Source organism: Lepisma saccharinum, chromosome 4 (assembly GCF_977018435.1).
Source record: "Lepisma saccharinum chromosome 4, izLepSacc3.1, whole genome shotgun sequence".
NCBI classification, from domain to species: domain Eukaryota; kingdom Metazoa; phylum Arthropoda; class Insecta; order Zygentoma; family Lepismatidae; genus Lepisma; species Lepisma saccharinum.
In genome coordinates, this window is record NC_139232.1 from 80,149,334 (window position 1) to 80,169,655 (window position 20,322).

General features: G+C 34.8%; 1 protein-coding gene across 1 annotated transcript; it reads right to left on the reverse strand.

Annotated features, from left to right (window-relative positions):
- Positions 1-1,526: 1,526 nt before the first annotated feature.
- On the reverse strand, positions 1,527-19,845 carry Wee1 (Wee1 kinase). Its single transcript, XM_083120857.1, has 8 exons — positions 19,173-19,845; positions 13,209-13,329; positions 10,849-10,976; positions 9,062-9,286; positions 8,165-8,319; positions 5,825-5,950; positions 3,836-3,963; positions 1,527-2,853 (listed from the first exon to the last, which is right to left on the reverse strand). The coding sequence occupies exons 1-8, from the start codon at positions 19,715-19,717 to the stop codon at positions 2,566-2,568; spliced, it is 1,716 nt and encodes a 571-aa protein (XP_082976983.1). The 5' UTR covers positions 19,718-19,845; the 3' UTR covers positions 1,527-2,565.
- Positions 19,846-20,322: the final 477 nt, after the last annotated feature.

The window sequence follows — 20,322 nt, forward strand, 5'->3', positions numbered from 1 at the left end:
CATCTGTATTAGCTTGTTTTGCACATGGGACTCGGCTGACACAGAAAAGCTTCATGAAAAAATATCAGATTCTATATTCTGCCAATCAAAAATATGTGCTTTCATACAAATATGACTACTACTACTATATTAGTCCAACTCTCCATGGAGTCAAGACAGTCAATGTGAAAACAATGGCACTTCAGCACAGAAAGTTGCACAAGGTGCAGAAGCTGGAAAGGGTGTCAGGAAAATATTGCACCTGTGGTTCCAGGAATAGAAGACAATGAGTTGATAAGAGTGATGTTGATGTTGAAAAGTACTGAGTGAGCTCTAGCATGCCCTCACAATTTATTTCGGTGGGAATAAAATTGAAATTTGAGTCAGCACTCACCAGAGCAGATATCTTCCCCAACCATATCACGAACCTTATTTTCAATCTCTTGTCCACGACACAGCTACAGCCAAGCCAGGTGGTACACTTGACGATGGTGGTGAACAAGGCTGCTTTACTTTGACGTTTGAAGAATACAATCAACAGGCACAAAACCAGGAGTTAGAAGTGGAACCACTTCCTGTTCTTGTGCTGCCATCTGATAAACAAAACAGTAACTCTTTATCTTGCAGCTAACATGAGCACCTCAAGAAGCAGGACAGTGCACGACGGAAATGCATTGGATAAGCAAAGAGCCATTGAGATATAAGCCTGCAACTGCAGTCACTTATCATGCACTGTTAAATTACTATAATTTCTGCTTTTGTTCAGAACCATTCACGTGCTTGAAATAAATCACAATGTCCTTACACATAAGAGTTTGATTAAGGTTGTTCAGAGTACATTGTCTTTCAATTCATTTATTGTTACCCATTTGCCATAACCCTTATCTTGATGTGTCCTTACAAAAATGTCCAGTGCAATGAGCAGGTGGCAGATTTTTCTAATAATAGATCCTGACTCTCAATGGTAGTGGAGCAGCTCTTTTGCTTAAAGCAAAAAAACTACTCATACCCTAACTTTTCTTGCACTGTATGAAACTTTCAGCAAGTATGTATAGTTTTTTTGGGGGGAGGGGAGACACCCTCTATATCTCCTATCATGCTTCCCCGATATTTAAACCTATCAGTCAGTGCTAATTCCCTGATTTTTCCACTCCATTTTGTAATCCGTTAACATGTTAATAATTAAATGTTAAGTGTTCAAAGGCAATTGTTATTCAGAAGAATTAAGATTATTCAATGTTTTTCAAAATAAATGAACAAAAAAGGGAAATTCTTCCATTCTCTAATCATGCTAGGTATAAAAACATTTAAATTTCCTGGACTTTTTCAGGAATAATCCTTCATTTCCTACTATAAGCTTCTTGCATTTCATCTTCCTGTTACATCCCATAAACAATCACCAAAAATTCACTCTCCTTTCATGAAGTTTAATTTTCACATTTCATGCTTCTAATTATCCAGAACCACTCCTTATAAATTTGTTTTCAAACTAATTTCTTTCCTCAACCTGTCAGAAACAAACATTAAAACAACAAATTTTACTGTAATCAAATATATTTCTGTAACATCTGTTTATTATCAATATTATTTGTACATCAGATCTATTTTCTATCAGCATAGTTGGTAACAAAAGCAGACTAAAACGATTAGCAAACTTTACCAGTAGGATCTACTCTGATATAACTGTAGCATCACACACAGATTGTCAGAGGAATTACAGTTGAAAATGAATCTATGCAACCAAAATTTAATGCTCTGCATGTAAACAAAATTACAGGTTACAAATTTGTTACAAACAATATTAGAAAGGAAGATATATCCTACATGTAGTTATTGTTCATTGAAATAAAACTATATACTTATTGATGTCTCTCGCAATGGATATTTCTGACTCTCACCATGCAAATACCTATTATAGTAACATACAAAAATATAATGCCTCAATATCACTTTACAATTTTTTATACAGATACTCAGATAGATAGATATATATAAATATTCGCAAGTTTAAACTAAAAGACGTATACTGAAGATTGAAAAATTATTATAATTATCTGATTTTAAAAATACCAACAGCAAATATTTCAGTCAAAATGCATAAGGCCTACAGCCACCGAGCTTTAAAAAAGTTTTATATCAATTGTGCATACATTCAGTTTAAGAAAATGAAATACAGTCATTCACCACATTTAGAACATAACACTGATTTACAGATTTGTGGAAAATATTTCAAAATGTTGCATGCAAATCTTCAAAACATGACATTTTCAAGGACTGAATTCTGTAATATGATAAAACTGGCAACCTAACCAAGCATTCCTACTCTACCATCTCAGGAACAATAAAACTGAAAAAGAATGAAAGACGATTTGTATCACAAGTCAGCAGAAACACTCGCCAACCCTCCTATCTTTTTCATTGGTTCACACTTGGTTCTCACACGCACACTCACACAGCTCAAAAAGTATCTATATAAACATATACACTCTTCAGACTCCAAATCCAGCCTCTGCACAGTTTCTATAGAAAGGGGAAAAAAAAAAAAAGAGCCGACAATAGCATTTACAAAAGCAATCTAAGAAGAATTTAGAAATTAGTGGCACTGAAGCTTCGATTCACTTTCTTTCCAATGATCCTTGACATTCGTGAGTTTTTCTCGCTTCCTGGGGAGCTTAACAGGGTAGGTGACAAATTCTGCTTCAGCCAGATGCTAGCTTCCGCCAACGCCTTTGACAGAACCTCGTTCTTCAGTTTCTCAGCGTTGAGTTCTCTGCGAAGCTCATCCTTCGTCTTGTTCCCAAACGGACACAGGACCCTGTGCTGTATGAGCTGCAAGGCACTTGGCCTCGTCTCTGGGTTCGGGTGGATCATCAACTGAGGAAAGAACAACAACTTAAATTTATACTGATGGTACAAACCTGGTTAAAATTCAATTCTTGAAAATTATAATACACTAAAAATTTGATTAACCAAATTGCATGGAGAAAATTTTGAATTTGGAATATACTGCATTATACATTTAAAAAAATTGAGAAAATGATGCAATCAACAATAAAATCATGTCATTAATAGTGTTATGGTATACATTACATATGTATATTACACCATATTACCACATGGAATTGCTTGTTGGAAAAGTGTTTTGTGTATATTTAAAATTTACTAAAAATAGCTTCATGTAATGTAATTGTGCGTAACTTGAAGCAGCTCTGGAGCTCACCCACCTTTGGATCAATAAGTTGATTGATTTAGTTTTAAGTCCACTTTATGCACAGTAAGGCTAATTGGGACTGGACCTACAGTTTAAAGTGGGATCCAAACCACTATGTGCCTCCTCTGGGTATCGAACCTGGGCCCCCCCTTTGATCAATAAGCCAGATATGGTATTGATCACACCACCACACTCCCAATAGTAATTTGAGAGAGATGGAGAAAGTTTAGTCCAGTAGCAGAAAATGCAAATTATGCAAAACTTGTAATTTCATTAATTCTGGAGTATTATTGTATGAAAAAAAGTTAATTTATAATTATCATAATTATAGTACAAATAGTATTTTCATATAAACTCATGTGCGAACTTACGAATACATTAAACTAAAACTGGCAGATTGATCTAGTTCTCGTTTATTACTTATGCAATGTATTAACAAGATTAATTTTACATTTTCTGTAACATTCCACCACCAGTATCTATCAGGGTTGGTAAGAGATCAGAATCTGTATTTCTTCAAAGTCTTATTAGCTCAACCCTACTGTGTAACTCAAGTAATTTCTAGGAGAAACTTGTGAGTTTACATGGTAAAAATACTGCTAATATTGATAAAAAAAAATAATCATAAAAATCTTTTGTACTTACTTTCAATAAATCATTCAGGTCTCTGCTGAGGTTCGGAAGTTCCTTCAACTCCCCATTTCTAATCCGGTGCCATTCGGTCCCATTTTTTGGAAGGGGGCCTGCACCCGCTGCTTCATAGACCGTCAATCCTGAAATATTTGGAAAAAGTCACACACCTAATTCAAGACTTTCTCTGTTGCTAACGGACATGCAGAAATGGGAAATTTTTGGGGAGTTTTCGAAAGGCATGAATTACATTTTCCTACAGCACTTGTAATCAGAAAATCAATCAGGTCCACTACTTGAACTGCTGATCTTGCCATCACAATTCTCAGAATCAGCCAAGATTATTTGCAAAATATATCAGTAGATAGGAACAGCAGCACACGGAACTTTAATTTTTGCAGGTGTGATTTCCATCAGTCAAAACAAGATAAAGTGAAAATAAGGTGATGGGTCTGTCAGAATCAGATAGAAATAACCCATTACTCAATAAAAACTACAGAAATGATGCAAATACTGCATTTTATGTAAATATATGTTCTCTCAATGTAATATACCTCAAAATAAAAAAATATAACATCAAATTCATATATTTCTAACTTTGTACTTTACAGACATTTTTCATTTTTTCTTGGTTACATACAAAGGAAACAAAGTGAAAACAATGTGTAATTACTAGACACACATATTTTTGGTAAAAAAAAATTTCGGTATAAAAACAGAGTCAATTTCAGGTTCAAAAACGGTAAATAAAATAAAATATCGGTGTTATAGCGGTGAAAAATTGGATCAAAAGTGGTATATAAAAAGACATTGTGAATATAATCCTAAATTTGATTTAAAAACTACACTTATTCCACAGAATTAACATTTCACTTCTAATAGCCCATTTATGTAGTTATCAGAGTATTAAGTTTATTTCTGTGTAAAGGAGTCAATTTTTGTTTCTCCAATATTAACAGCAGAATTAATCATTTTTCCGGGAATTGCATAACTCAGCCTTCAGAAGGTGCTGCGTTGGTGAATAAACCCTAAATTTCGTGTTTAAGAGTTAATTTCGCTTTTTGCAGTTCATTTCGCATTATTTCATGACAAAACATGGTCACAAAATGCATCTCACACCTTTCAAAAACATGAAAACTTAACACTACAATGTGTTTTTTTAAATTTTGTTTTTTCGTCAAAAACGAAATATTCATGCCCCTAGTAATTACATAAAAATTCAGCCCCTAATGATAATGAATAGTCAATGAATGATTAAAGCATGATTTAATGAATACAGTACATATTTACGTAACATTAGAGTGGACATTAAGAGGTGGACTCAATGAACATATGCTATATGGAGGACACTCAATAGAGGACTTTTACATGAAAGTGATACAAGAAAAAGAAATACTGAACAGTCTGTTGCTGAAACAAGCTGGATATGTAACTAATAAACACATGGCATAAACCATAGTGAAGGAAAAATGGGAGAAACATGGACAAAAAAAAAAGAGAGAACTGTCTTAATGACAAGATTAAAACTTTCGTTTCTTCTTGAATTTGTTCGCCCCGATGGCTTCTGCAAGGAGGTAGAAGAGAGAAAGTAAACAACAGTCACGTGCCCAGTGTTTGTTCAGATGACTACACATGGAACCTGAAGGAAGGTTTACCCATGATAATGAATGACAGCATTCTTCACTGAGGTGCCACTCCCCAACCTTCTCATTTTAATTTTTTTTACATTTTTACCTTTCCCTTTATATTTAACAACATTCATTGAGCCATTTCAATGTGTTCAACTCCTGGAAAAGCTGAGAAAGGTCCCAGAAAAGGGGCTGAAATGTCACAATTTTGTGACAAGAAATACACTTAAGTCTATTTCATAATGCATGCTCATCACACACTTCATAATGCATGCTCATCACACACACAAAATATTGGTTACAAACTGAACATAACTAATATTTTATTAACTTTTTAAAAATGAAGGAGCAAATTATGTGAAAATATTATGCTTACCCAAAGCAAATATGTCAGCTTTTGTCAAATGTGTGAAGTCTTCCTGTAAAATTTCCTTCGGGAGATATCTGCAATCACCTTCCTCTACCTGAGGGTTGCTGACCGAAGTAACATGGCCTAAGTCTCCTGAAATTAAGAAAGCATTGGCAAATTAAGGCATTGTTCACGTTTTATATATAATATAATTACCTGCAAGAAATAATCAGTAATAATATACTTGGACTCAACTTGTACAATTTCAGGGTGTTCCCAATGGCATAGTGGTACTGTTGCAACCTTCTAAACAAGGGGTCTTGAGTTCGATCCCTTGTGGAGGCACGTTGCACTTTGTTTCAGATCCCATATGAAACGGATATGAAAATGAGATAGAACCTGTTTTCAGTTGTGAACTCTGTTAGTATATTTCAATATGATTTTTCATTAAAACTAATTTTCAAGACTATTGATAGAGGCACATATTTTTGATAACTTAAAAAGCAAAATTTCGGAACAAAAACAGAGTCGATTTCAGGTTCAAAAGCGGTAAATAAAATGAAATTTCGCTGTTATAAAATGACATTTTGGTTTTAAAAATGTGAATATAATCCCAAATTTGATTTAAAAACTGCACTATTACACAAAATAAACATATCCCTTCTAAGAGCACATTAAATCATTACCAGAATATTAAGTTTATTCCTGTATAAAGGGGTCCATTTTTGCTTCTCAAATGTTTCCAGCAAAATTAATCAATTTCCCGTGAATTGCATAACTCGCAGGATATTTCTGATTTCATAAAGTGTCACGTCGGTATATAAATGGTAAATTTCGTGTTTAAGAGTCAATTTCACATTTTGCAGTTCATTTCGCATCATTTTGTGACAAAACAATGAACCTAACACCTTTCAGAAACATGAAAAATTAGCATTACAATGTGATATTTCACATTTCGTGTTTTCGTCAAGAACGAAATATGCATGCCTCTAACTATTGCTGATAACCAACTTTCTATATATGTACGACATTTCTAATGTTTCTTGAAGAACATGAATGGTTCATAAACCTCACTAATAAATGTACATAATCAGGAGAATGTAATGACTTTTGCTTTGAAAAATAAATTGCATATTTAGACATCTACTTTACAAAATTAGGATATATGAATTTTAGATTTATAATAAAAAATAAGAAAATGGCAAATTAAGCATTGAATTTAATGCTAGAGTGCATGTCAAATCTCCTGCATATGACGATAGCCAATAGCAGCACACTGCAGCGGTGCCATGTCGAAATCTCATATGGGAAAGAGACAGCGTGGTTGAGTGAAACGCCTTGTCACGGAACTAGGCATCGTCGCACGTCTGTAATTCGCTGTTGCTGTTCAGCCATTCAAGGCCATATGCAGGAGATTTGACGCGCACTCTATTTATAATTATATTGGATGGTAAAATTATTGGCAGTTTTAACAATACTTCCATATGCCTTTATTGGCCGATACTTAGAGCCATACATATTTAGTTTTTGATGAAAACATGAAATGTGATATAACACATTGTAATGTTAATTTTCATGTTTCTGAAAGATGTGAGGTGCATTTTCCTACCCTGTTTCGTCACGAAATAATGCGAAATGAACTGCAAAATGCGAAATAGACTGTAAACACGAAGTTTAGAGTTTATTTACAGACACAACACTTTGTGAAGTCAGAATTGTCCTGAGAGTTATGCAATTTACGGAAAATTTATTAATTCTGCTGTAACTATTTGAGAAGTAAGAATGGATCCCTTTATACAGGAATAAACTTAATATTCTGGTAACAACCTGAATGTGTTATTAGAAGGGATATGTTTATTATGTGTAGAAAGTGCAAATTTTAAATCAAATTTGGGATTATATTCACATCTTTTAAAACCAAAATGTAATAATTCAGGTAATTCACATTCTTCTTTGTAGCTAATCAGTGGTGATTTATTCATTCTAGTTTTTGGACTTTTAACCAGTTATTTTTTTAAAATAGATTTATTTACCTACGTTTCTGAAGCTGAATCTGCCTCGCACATAGTCTCTATAGATTATTCCTATACATTGCACACCAACCCTGCTTAATGTCAACATGCAATCCGGGGTGGGCAAGTCCCTGGGGATCAAGGTGGAAACCTACCAGTGCCACATGAAGCCTTGATCGTGACCTTGATGTGGTCATCTGACGAAGTGGAGCCTGCACTACTGGTAATCCTACCTGGCAACTTTATGTATATAGAGGTCCTTGTGACCGAGCATAATTCCCAGGCCCAATAATTCATGCACAATTCTGGGAATTCAAGAAATTACTGTACAGCAGATATCCCGTTTAGTACTCACCTATTTTGTATGTAATTTCCTCTTCATTTGCATCTTCTTCTTCAAAGCCATCGTCATTGGATTCATAGTTTATAGTATGCAATCGTTTCTCACGAGAAATGAATATGTTTCCTGGTTTCATGTCCATATGAACCAAGTGCATTGAATGGATGTACCTGCAAATAAAGGAAAAGTTTAAAAGGGTAGTGGACAATCACTATGATGTCTAAAAAACTTAAATGCTGAAATATGAACCTACATATGTATACTTTTACATTTTAAATAACATCACACAAGATTGCTTTTGTGAATTCTCAAAACAAGATAAAAGTCAATACCATAACTAAATTTCCAATTTACATGTGATAATCAATCTCTAAAGGAACACATCCTATAAAACGTATTGATATAAAGTATTTTATACAAAATTTGTCATAGTTATCATAATTACAGCCATGGTATAAGAGGATGACCCCTTCCAATATTTTCAAGGCAAAAAATTAGGTTATGATCACCAGGAATTAAAATTCCCTTTAAGAAGTACTATTCAACATATTCATTGCCTTCAGATACAAACAATGCAATCATGAATTTTGCAGGCTGGGAATACCAAAATAACAAATCCAAAATTGTTTACTCTTTCTGGACCTTTTTAAAAATTTTCTTCACCTTTATTTATTCGACCCCTACTTAGGTAATGTTGGAAATTAGCAATCAAAAAGGTAAATATTTATTTAATAAAAAAAAAACTCACATAAAGGGACAGTTAAGATGAAAACTTGAAGCTGTATTTAACAAGATAATCAAACTTGCTTTATTAATGCATCCTGAACTGCATTTAGCAACTAGCAAGGATCTGGCATCTGGACAGTGTAAAACAGTATGTTCTTAGTAGCACCATTTGGTAACACTGCTTACCTCAAACCTTCGGCAACGTGCAGCAGAATGAGCTTAAGTTCAGGCTCTGTAAACCTGCGTCCATTCACCTTGTGTTCTTCGATGGCTTCAGCCAGGCTTCCACCGTTACAATACTCATTCTGAATGATCATGTGGTTATCCTCGGCCCACGCTGAGTAATATCGAACTACATGCTGATGCTTTCCCAACACTGCATGGGCATACACTTCATTCAAAGCATTTTTCCTGCAATGGAGAAAGTGGAATGGAATTAACACTGCGTCTTTATCAAACTGAAAACTATAGCTGAGCCGGAAGCAATCAAAAACTATTCTTCAAACAAGAACATTCCTGATACATTAACACATAGTATATTAATATTAAAATTTAGCCAATACAAGGCTTAGACAAAATTAATAAAGGTGAGCTGATACCACTTTGACCAATACCCGCACACAGGCAATGCCGAAACATCTACTGATCACAATATTGATGACTGAATAATGTAACAAAATAAATTTTGCTTGAAAATATTTGAAGAATTAAATAACATATAATCAGAAATATTAAAGTTAGGGATAGGACAGATTAATCAGTGCTCTATCGGTATCGCCGATATAAGCATATCGGTTTATTGGTAAAATTCCAGATTATTTTACCCTTCCGATATATATATATATGTATATATCTCAATATTTTATAATTTAGTGCAAAATTCTACCATTTTGTTACAATTCTTATAGATAATCTACATGCCCTCCTTTTATAAAAGTAAATCTCTAAATATGCAGTTTCTTTGCACTGCAGCCACCTGGAAATACACGTTTATTAAGGAGGTCAATGAACCATTCAGGTCTTTAAGGACCATCTGGAATTTTATATCAGTACTTTATTGGTACTGGCCCATCCCTAATTAAAATGTCTATCAATTAACAAATTCACTATTGCCACACAATGTTTATGCAAAGTCAAAATTAATGACAATTTGCGAAAGTGTTGTGTGGCATTTTTTGCAGACTGCAGGTAGACCATGATGAAAATGAAAGGACACAGTTGAAATAAACATGAAGCAAACTTCAAAGGATGGCCAAGATTAGGCACAGACACACTAATTCGAACTAGGCTTTATTTTCTGGCATCAGGATACCATAATTCCCTTACGTCAACAACACAAAAAATTAACTGCACCTGTCCATGGTAAATAGTTTTCTTTCAACTATTTTTTTTCTGCAACATTGCACATTGAAAATGTCTAGGTACACGAGCCTTAGAGGCTCTCTGTATTAAAATGTGATCCAAACCAGTAAGCTCCCCCCCCCCCTTACCAAAAAGAATGAAACCCGTAACTTCCTGATTTTAAGATAACCATTATTCTGTCAGGAATGTCCAGAAGGCTTGTGGTGCCATGGCAAAAAGCCTTTAGGATTACAAAGAAAGCAAAATAAATTTTATAATTACAAGCTATTTACAGAAATATCACGGAAGAAAATTTAAAGATAAATTTACTTTTGAAATTTTGGCTCAGGTATTTTCAGCACATGAATGCCTTAAGGTTAACTAGATTAACATTCATTATTATTTTAATTATCGGAAATTCATTATAGCATCTATAATATTATAAAACCTACATTCTAAATAACATAATATTATGTTACTTCATTTGGCTCGCAATCTCATTACTAATGGCTCTTGGTTTTGTTTCGAGCCTAGGAATAGGATTTTTACTGTTTGAACTATCATCTAATTCACTTAGTAACCCCATCCCCATCTTCAAAATTATATTAGAGAGAAAAAAATAATAAACTTACTCATTAGAACTGCCTGCAACGGGTTTGATACTTTTCTTGACTGCATATATACACCCATCCAGTCTGTTGATGCATTTGAAGACACTTCCAAATTCACCTGCTCCTATTAGGCTAAGTTCATGAAATTCCTGTTAAAAAAGAAGTATTTTACCAATAGTAGTATGAAAAGATAATTCATTAAACACGAATACATATGCAAAAAAGGTAAAGGTGTCCCTTGTGCATTGCACTTTGTCATGGACACGTGAACGAAGTGGATGAAAGATTCCACAGTATCTCGATCTCAGCCATAGTTGAGGTGATGTGATCAGCACCACACTCTCCCCCAGGTACCTATTGATTATATACTTGATGAGGCGCACAGACTCCATTGTCTGGTAAGATACCAGAAACATTTTATTGAAGATAAAATACAGACTTTACTAACGTGTGGCTTATGAGTTTTTCTAAATTGATGTTTCAGATCCAGTAACAGTTTCTTTTTCAGGGCTCTAATAAAATCACATTAAAATCATAAAAATTTTAAACGAGAATGCATTCTTAAATTTGTACGAATCTTTCTTTATTTTTTCACATTGAAATAGTGGTGCATATCCATGCACAAGAACCTTGTTCAAAATAGTGTATTTTTTTTTCACTTCGGTGGCTGATGCTGGATAAATTCTCTAGGAAAAGGGAGTCATATTTTAAACTACTTTCATAGTCCACCAACTGTCCCAGGTTCAAATTTGGTCTCATCTCTCATCATCAATTTCAACAAATCACCATTCATTCTCGTCGTCACGATTAGCTTAGAGGCGCAGAAAGGTGATGTAAAACAATAAAAATACAATGGCATATATCCAAGTAAATATACCATATCATTGAAAAAATTCATCCAACAGAAAGACTTTTGAAGATATCAGCACCAACATATACCCATCATGTCTAAGTATATGAAGGAGAAATTAGTCCCTTGACTGATTGACGTAGTTTACTTTGCTTTTCTGTCACTGTTGGCTAATCGAGAAGATGAGCATGAATATTGATCAGATGAAACTAATGGACAAACACACATGAACAGGATGCAACACAAGCAGCACAGAGGATTATAGAGGCTGTAAGTCCATCTTCAGGGCCTCAATAGTTTGCAAAATGCTGTTCACGATGTACTACATTGAAGAGAGATTAACACTTCTTCTGAAATATTGCCAAGAAATTAGTCACAAATAGATGCATGCATATTCATTTTTGCAGGAAACACGAAATAACACACTGTAATCTTAACTTTTCGTGTTCTTGAAAGGGGTGAGGTGCATTTTGATACCATGTGTTGTCACAAAATTATGCGAAACAGACTGCAAAATGTGAAATAAACCCTTAGACATGAAATTTAGAGATTGCTTACCAAAGTGGCACCTTCTGAGGCTTGAACTATCCTGAGAGTTGAGCAAATCACAAAAATTGAATAATTCTGCTGTAAATATTTGAGAAAAAAATGGACTCCTTACCAAAGGAATAAACTTAATACTCCAATTATATATATCTGATATTAGAAGGGAAATGCTAATTTTATGTAATGAGTGTAGTTTTTATTCATCATTTTAACACTAAAAATGCATTTTATATACCACTTTTGATCCCGAATAATATGCTGAGTTTTTGTACCGGAATCTTGATCTTTTCAGAGTAATATGCACGTAAGACTTTGGGACAGGAGTAGACAAAACTATAAATAATTCAGGCACCAGGCCCTTTTTCTTAGGAGGCATCATTTATTATTATTTTATATTCACCATAAATATGTGGCTCTAGCTGTAAGCGCTCATTAATTAACTACTATATGATTTTGATTTGTTGTTTTTAGACCACTTTAGGCACAGAAGGGCTAAGCAGGACTGGGCCTACAGTTTCAAGTGGGATCCGAACCACTATGTGCCTCCACCAGGGATCTAACCAGAGACCTCTTGATTTTAGATCCACCAAGCTTTCTGAAACCTTGGAAAATATGCGAACTAATGGCTTCCCCATAACTTTCACTAGCGATACTGCTCCTGCGCCAGGGTTTCAGATGGGTTGGTGGATCTACAAAAAGTGATGACGCTACCACTGTGCCATCGAACTACTATATGAGAGAGAGCGAATTCTTATATGCCAAAATTCTGATATCTGACAGAATGTTTACATTTGTGGCAGCATTACCTTCTTTAACTAAAACAATTTTATTTTCAAATGTAAATTTGTTAATTGAGTTGGTGTCTTAAGTCAATTTTATGCACAGTAAGGCTAATTTGTTATGGTTTCATACAAATAGTGAATGTAACTGCAAAAGCCACTCTTATCATTCAATATCAATACTGAATGTTACTGCAAGTACTTACCTGATGGTATCTGGAAATATTAGATTCATGAAGGGCTATACGCTTTGTTGGCTGCTCAACTTCACCATCAGACTCCTCCGAATCAGCTGCTCCTGCGCAGAATGACTCATCATGCAGTGAACTGCAAAATAAAATAAAAACATGTGCGTAAGTATAACCACTTTGTCCTTCAAAACATTACACTGGCTATGTTTAAAGGCATAAGAATTTTCATTTGCCTCATAACAATGAAGGTTACAGTCTTGTTAACACTGCAGTGAGTTGTGTGATTATGTGAATGAACAAATTCAATGCAAAAATGCATACAGCGAGAGCTACTTAAAAATTGATTGAAAGCTGGGCCCAAGTTCCGATTGTTTCATTCTGATTTCGTCATGGAACACAGGCACGTCTGACATGGGTTGATTTCTATTTATGTTTGTTAATACATACTTCGCAGTTTTAGCAATTAGCTACTGTGTGCTTGCTTTAGAATAGTTTTCCTCCCACATACTCCTACATGATTATTTCCTTTTACATCCATTTGTTTGCTGTCATCTTGGTTATGGACTGATGCTGCCATCTAGGTCACATGAGTGCGGTGTGAAGGGACTTTGTAGTTAGGGTAGGCATGCCAGGTTTAGGGCACTTTGCACTACAATAATTTTTCTAAATCCTACATCTGACTTTGTTAGTTCTGGCCCCAAGGATGACACCCCTCCGAGCCTCATGTGAACATCTAGCATGATTGCCTTGTCAATGGGAAGCAGGAATGTTTGCATAAGTACCTTTTATATCTTCTTTTTGCCAATAATTTTCACAATTGGAAACAGTGTATATTTCTTTCAGGAAGCTTCAAATTTACTTTCACAATCATTTCACTGATGAATTGCACATTTCGGAACTAAACAATGGCAAATACTTTCACCAAGGTTCAAATTTACTGTAACAATTATTTCTACAATACTCCTATGAAACTTCAAAAAACATTAAACATTTAGGACAGGTACCAGTAGTTGTCTATTGAGTAAAATGTGGAAAACAGAGTACAACAATGTTGTTTTCAAATGTTATTGAAAACTTTACCTATTTTTAATATCACTGTATTAGATAACATACCAGGGCATTGGTGAAAATGCTGACAATTTAAATGAACAGATATTTATTTCTATGGAGCCTATATAAAATTTTATTAAAAATTCTACCATTTTGTTATGTATATATGTAATCATAAGAAAGCTTTGATCTTACTTTGCAGTTAGTACTGACGTGTATTTTTCACAATTACTTTTGGGAGACTAAGGTTGTAATTATTCTTTATGGTCATAAAATTGTACTTTTGCAGACGTAACTCAACAAAGATAAAAAACTACTAAGGCAGTCATTCGGATGAGTTGAGAAGCTTCAGTAGGGATTAGTATAACCTTGAAAAATCGAGTTCATGTTATGTTTTTACAGTGTGAGACGTAACATCACAGTTTGTCAACAATGCCTTTTACCTGCACACAACAAATCACTTTGTTGAAAGATGTGGAGAAATAAAGGTGTATTTCCCGGTGATGCGGCACCAGGTACAAGTGCCGTGTATGATTGTTTCAAATTTAGATTCAATATTTTTTTGTGTATTTCAACGTGCAGAAATTGATTTGCTGTCATGTCAGTGTGTTACTGACCTAAGAGTTGCAGCATTACTCACATTTAATTTACAAACTATTATTTGTGTATTTCAAGATACAGATAACAAATCTATGGATACGCATACATTTCTCAAATTTTGAGGGTGGAGACTTTTCGAATGGACAGAATAAATATTCAGATGTTGGCATTTCCTAACTATAGAATAATTAAAATGGGTATGATTTTACAATACACAATACCAGAAATCTCCGAAATTTTGTTAATTCGAATACTCACTAATTATGGTTTCCTGATGACGTATCTGCAGTAAAATTTGGTGCTCACATGTAGAAATTGTAAAATAACCTTGTCAATTACCACGATGATTCTAGATACATTTTTTGACAGTCTGTGGTCGCAATTAGCCTTACACCCCTCGAACGATGCACAGGTAGCCCCACACACCATTCACAGATAGCCCCATGAACCATGCACAGTTAGGCTGGTTAGGTTAGACTAACAAGGCTAACAGTTAAAATTTGGGGTTGTAGTAATATCAGGAATATAGATTTCGCTCTTTAAGTATTCGAAACACAAAATCTTGCGATAAATATTGGTTTCCTTGAGAAATCGAGGGTGTCAGTTGCGATCACGGATCCGCTTATTTTACAAGTTCTACACGTAAGCACCAAATTTTAACTGCACATTTGTGATTAAGAGGCCTAAATTTTTCAGTATGTGATATATGAAAGAAAATGGCAAAGTTTCCGGTATAGTAAAATCGCTCCTTAAAATTTTATGGATGTAGCATATTTGCATTAATTTTTCTGCTGACAAAATCACAGTAGTAAGAAAAATTTACACTAATCACTATCAGATAGTGTTATACCAGCATTATATAGTCAGTTATAAGTGATTAAAATTCAGTCATATTTAGTTGGAAGTGGTCGGAAAAAAACAGCTTCTTTGGGGGGGAAACCATTTTTTCACAAAAGTGTCTGAAATCAACGAAAATACAGGAGTTTGCAGTATTTTTCCTGTTCCATGGTTTTCGTTTATCTCCCTAATGTAAAATAGATGCTCATTCATAAATATAAAATACAATTTACAATATGAAATTTGTAGCTAGACATAAACTGTGTTTTCAAGAAAGTTGGCGGTTGTTTCAGAGGGTTATCTTCATATTTCGGTAGGCTTATTAAATATATCGATGCAGTATAAACATATTTACATAACAAGAGTACCACTTGCTGTATTGGCAACAAAGGCTAGTCACAGAATTATTATTTTCTTACAAATAACATCCTGAAAGTAAGGTTGTGCAAGTGACATTCAAGTCACCACTCACTGTGTCTATGTGAGAAAATACTATGACAGTCAATCCTAATAATAAAATAGCAACATAAGCATCTAAGATTGTTTATAATGGGTATACCAAAATTTGGAATGAAAATTTGGAGTCATTTTGTGGGAGAAGCAGGTCATGGTTAGAATTCTGTAATGATTTTTGCATCTTTTATACAGAGGGGATGAGAACTGCATTCATAATACTGGAAATGGCTGTCAAAGTACGTTTGAAGTACAGAGATTTTCGCATGGTAATGGTCCCGAATGCTTAATGATTTTTTTTATCAAAGAAGAAAGATGAAGTATTGCAGAATTGTGGAAATGATTGCTACAGTAAATTTGGACCATGGTGAAAATAATTACCACTGTTCGGATATCTGAAAAGTGCAATTAATTGGTGAAAAAAAAAGGTGTAAAAAGTACCTTACGCAAGCAGCCATGCTTCTCATTGACAAGATATTCTTCATTCATAAAAGAAAGAAAAGGTTTCGAGAATAGTAGTGCAAATGATTGTGAAAGTAAATTTGAAATTTCCTGAAACCAATTATCACTGTTAACAGTTCCGAGAAGTCAAATTTATTGGCGAAAAGAAGACGTAAAATGCATCTTATGCATCCCACTTCCCATCAACAAAGCATTTCTCAAACTACTGCAGTACTTACTTACTCACTGTTGGATGTTCACCTTAGGCTCGAAGGGGTGTCATGCTTGAGACCAGCACAAACATCATTAGATATTGAAAGTGATTAAGTAAATTATTGTCATGCTGAGAGCAGTAAACCTGACCTACCTAACCTAACTACAAAAGCATTTAGGAATATGCAGGATATGTGGGTACAAAATCATTATTCACACACACTTCGTAGTTAAGTTAGGCAAGTCAGGTTTAGGGCTTCAACCCACTTTCAAGTACGAAACCCCTTTGCATTAAAATCCAGCAGTAGTTCAAGACCACTCTAAGAGTGGGTACTCACTGGAAAGTGCAGCTGCTTGCGTAACATATCTTTTAAAACAGTTTCTCCAACAAATAATCTGCGCCAAAAAATGTAGTTTCAGAATACAATCTAAGGTATGATTTTTACAACACGGACACTTTTCTTTCATATTTCACATGCTCAATAATTTAGGGCTCCTAATCACGAATCTGCAGTTAAAATTTGGCGCTCACGTGTGGAACTTGCAAAATAACATGTAGAAGGTTGTGATTTTAGAATACCAAAAAAAAGGCATAATTTTGTTCATAATTCTAATACTCACAAATTATGGAGTCCTGGAGACGTATCTGCAGTTAATATTTGGTGGTGACGTGTAGAAATTGTAAATTAACATGTAGGAGTTGTAAATTACCACGATGATTCTCAATACATAAACAACGATTGGAAACCATGTTTTCTCATACGACCAAGTAACATTCGCAATTTGTTACGTTGTCTACAGCATTGCCACACTGTTGTGTGGTTGGAGTGTATTCAGCATGAAAGAATGGCAGAACAGAAACATGTTAATGTGATACAGTTGTTTAAGTGGAGTGTGGAGGAAGTTTGGCAATGGTTTAGGAAGCGTTCAGTTGTTCGTGAGGAAGATGGCATTTTTGAAGGCAGGAGATAATGTCCTTTTTTTTCCTAGGATTTGCTTTGAAAAAAGCTATTTTTTAGTCAGTTTTGGTTGGGTAAATATTAATAATATGGGGCCATTCGTTCATGTTTCGCATATTCACTAATTTAAGACACTTGATCACGATTCTGTGGTTAAAATTTGGCGCTCAAGTGCTACGAAACTGACATTTTTTGACTATGCCTGGTCGCAATTAGCCTCAAACCCCTGGAACGATGCACGGGTAGCCCCACAAATCATTCATGGATAACCCCATAAACCAAGCACTGTAAGGAGGCAAACATAGTTAAAATTTGGGGTCATAGTAATATCAGGAATATATATATATATATATATATATATATATATATATATATATATATATATATATATATATATATATATATATTTCATTCTTTAAGTATTCGAAATGCAATATCTTGCAATAAATAATGAGCAATCGTGCATTGTCAGTTGCCGATTAACTGCAGATTCGTGATTAGGAGCCCTAAATTATTGAGTATGCGAAATAAGAACGAAATTGGGGAAGTGTCCAGTACAGTAAAATCGTTCCACAATCTAATCCCCATAACTACATACATAAAAGTTTTCATTCTCCAAAAATTTACGAAATCGCCTTAAAAAAAGTTAATCCTTATGTAAAGGATTTTTTTTTTTTGAGAACGAGTTTACAATACCGGACCACTCTCCAATTTTTATGAAATTTCGCCTATTCACTAATCGGAACTCCTAATCACGAATCTGCATGTAATAATTGGCGGTCAAGTATGGAAATAGAGAAAAAAACGAAATAAACTATGTTTTCTTAACATAACGTAACCCTACCATAAGAACAATAGCTCCACAGAAGACGCCATTTTCCCAACATGAAGAAATCAACAGGCAAGACAAGGTATAGTCACCGATTAGTATAGTTCTTAGCTAAAATATTATTTTTTCTTTGTATCTATGGTAATGGAACATAACCTAACCTCGTAGGCATTCCTCGTCTGACGTCAGGAAGATTGTTGTGTGTAAAGGAAGACCATTAACGAATTGCGAAAGATTCGATTGCTGTGTATGGACAATCACCATGGTAAATCGCAAGGTTATTTTACAAGTTCTACACGTAAATGTACAATTTTAACAAGTGACCGCCAAATATGAAGTAGATACGTCATCAGGACACCGAAATTAGTAAGTAGGCGAAATTTTATAGAAATCGGAGAGTGGTCTGGTATTGTAAACTCATGCCCAATTAAAATATAATACTCTCGAAAGAAAATGTTACACAAACTGAAATAACAGAATAATTTGAACATTTGTTACGTTATATATTACCTGGTATATTTCGATGCAGTCACTACTAAATTACTCTTATTACACGACTGTTAAGGCAATAACTAAAATCCTAAGCATCTCACTTACCCGTCCAAACTTCTCTTAGAGCGTGTTCTCTTCTTCGAAACTAGCAACATACCATTGGGAGTGAAGGGGTTTAAATTGGCTGCAGGTTTATCTGGTTGTACCTGTGGAGTTAAAACTTTCTTTTCCGCTGCTCGAAAAAGCCTTGATCTTGGGGCAGGAGTTTGCAATGCATTACTCTTTTCCAAAATAGTCTTTGGTGTCGCTGGAGAGTCAAATAATCGTAGAGCTCTTACTCTTTTGTACGGAGGAGAATGTAGGCTTGCCTTTTTATCTGAGCTGTAAGGTGACGAAGGTAAGCCCATTTCGGTATCTCTTTCACAAACACTATCCAAAGCCTGTGCCCAAGTTCTGGGAATTATCACATGATTCGATTTTCGAGGACTGGTAACTCCAGCAAAACCAAAGGAACTAGATCCAAAATCTTCATTTGACGTATCCAGATGTTCTCCGACATCACATCCTGAGCTGACTGTATGTAAACTCACATTTAGTTCTTCATTATCGTATTCACATGAATCAAAATCGAGTTTCTGCGCTACATTCATCGTAGCATTTGTTCTCTAAAATTTAGGCGCAACACAAACACGTAATATAACGATAACACACACCTACAAATTCAAACAACACCACACGGTCGGTACAAACAAAATATGGCGGGTCACGCTAAGCACGCCGGGCATGCATGGGCAAGTTCAATATGTCATGCGCAGAGACAGCGAAGAAAGGCACCATTCGAATCACAGCACAACTGATTAGTAAATTGATTGAGCATTTCTTGTTATAAAGTATTTTTCTTCTGGTTATATGAGACACTTAACATCTCTTTAATCATATTAATGTTTCCCATGACTATATTTCAACCATATATACAGGTTTGGAGAGGAAATAACGGAAATAAGCGTTCCAAAATTCACGTTGTTTCCAGAGTTTGGGAGAAGTAGCGTCATAGTGGGGATCCGGTTTCTACCGAACGGGCATTCTGATCAACAGGGAGCTATGGGGGCTGAAGTACTAAACGGATATTATCTCCCCCCCAATTTTGGCAACTCAAACTTGGCTGGAGGTGAACTACTACGAAAGCAAAGCTAACAAGGAGACCAATTTATTTTGTTAGAAATATATTTTATATTTAATTTATGTGAATTAGATT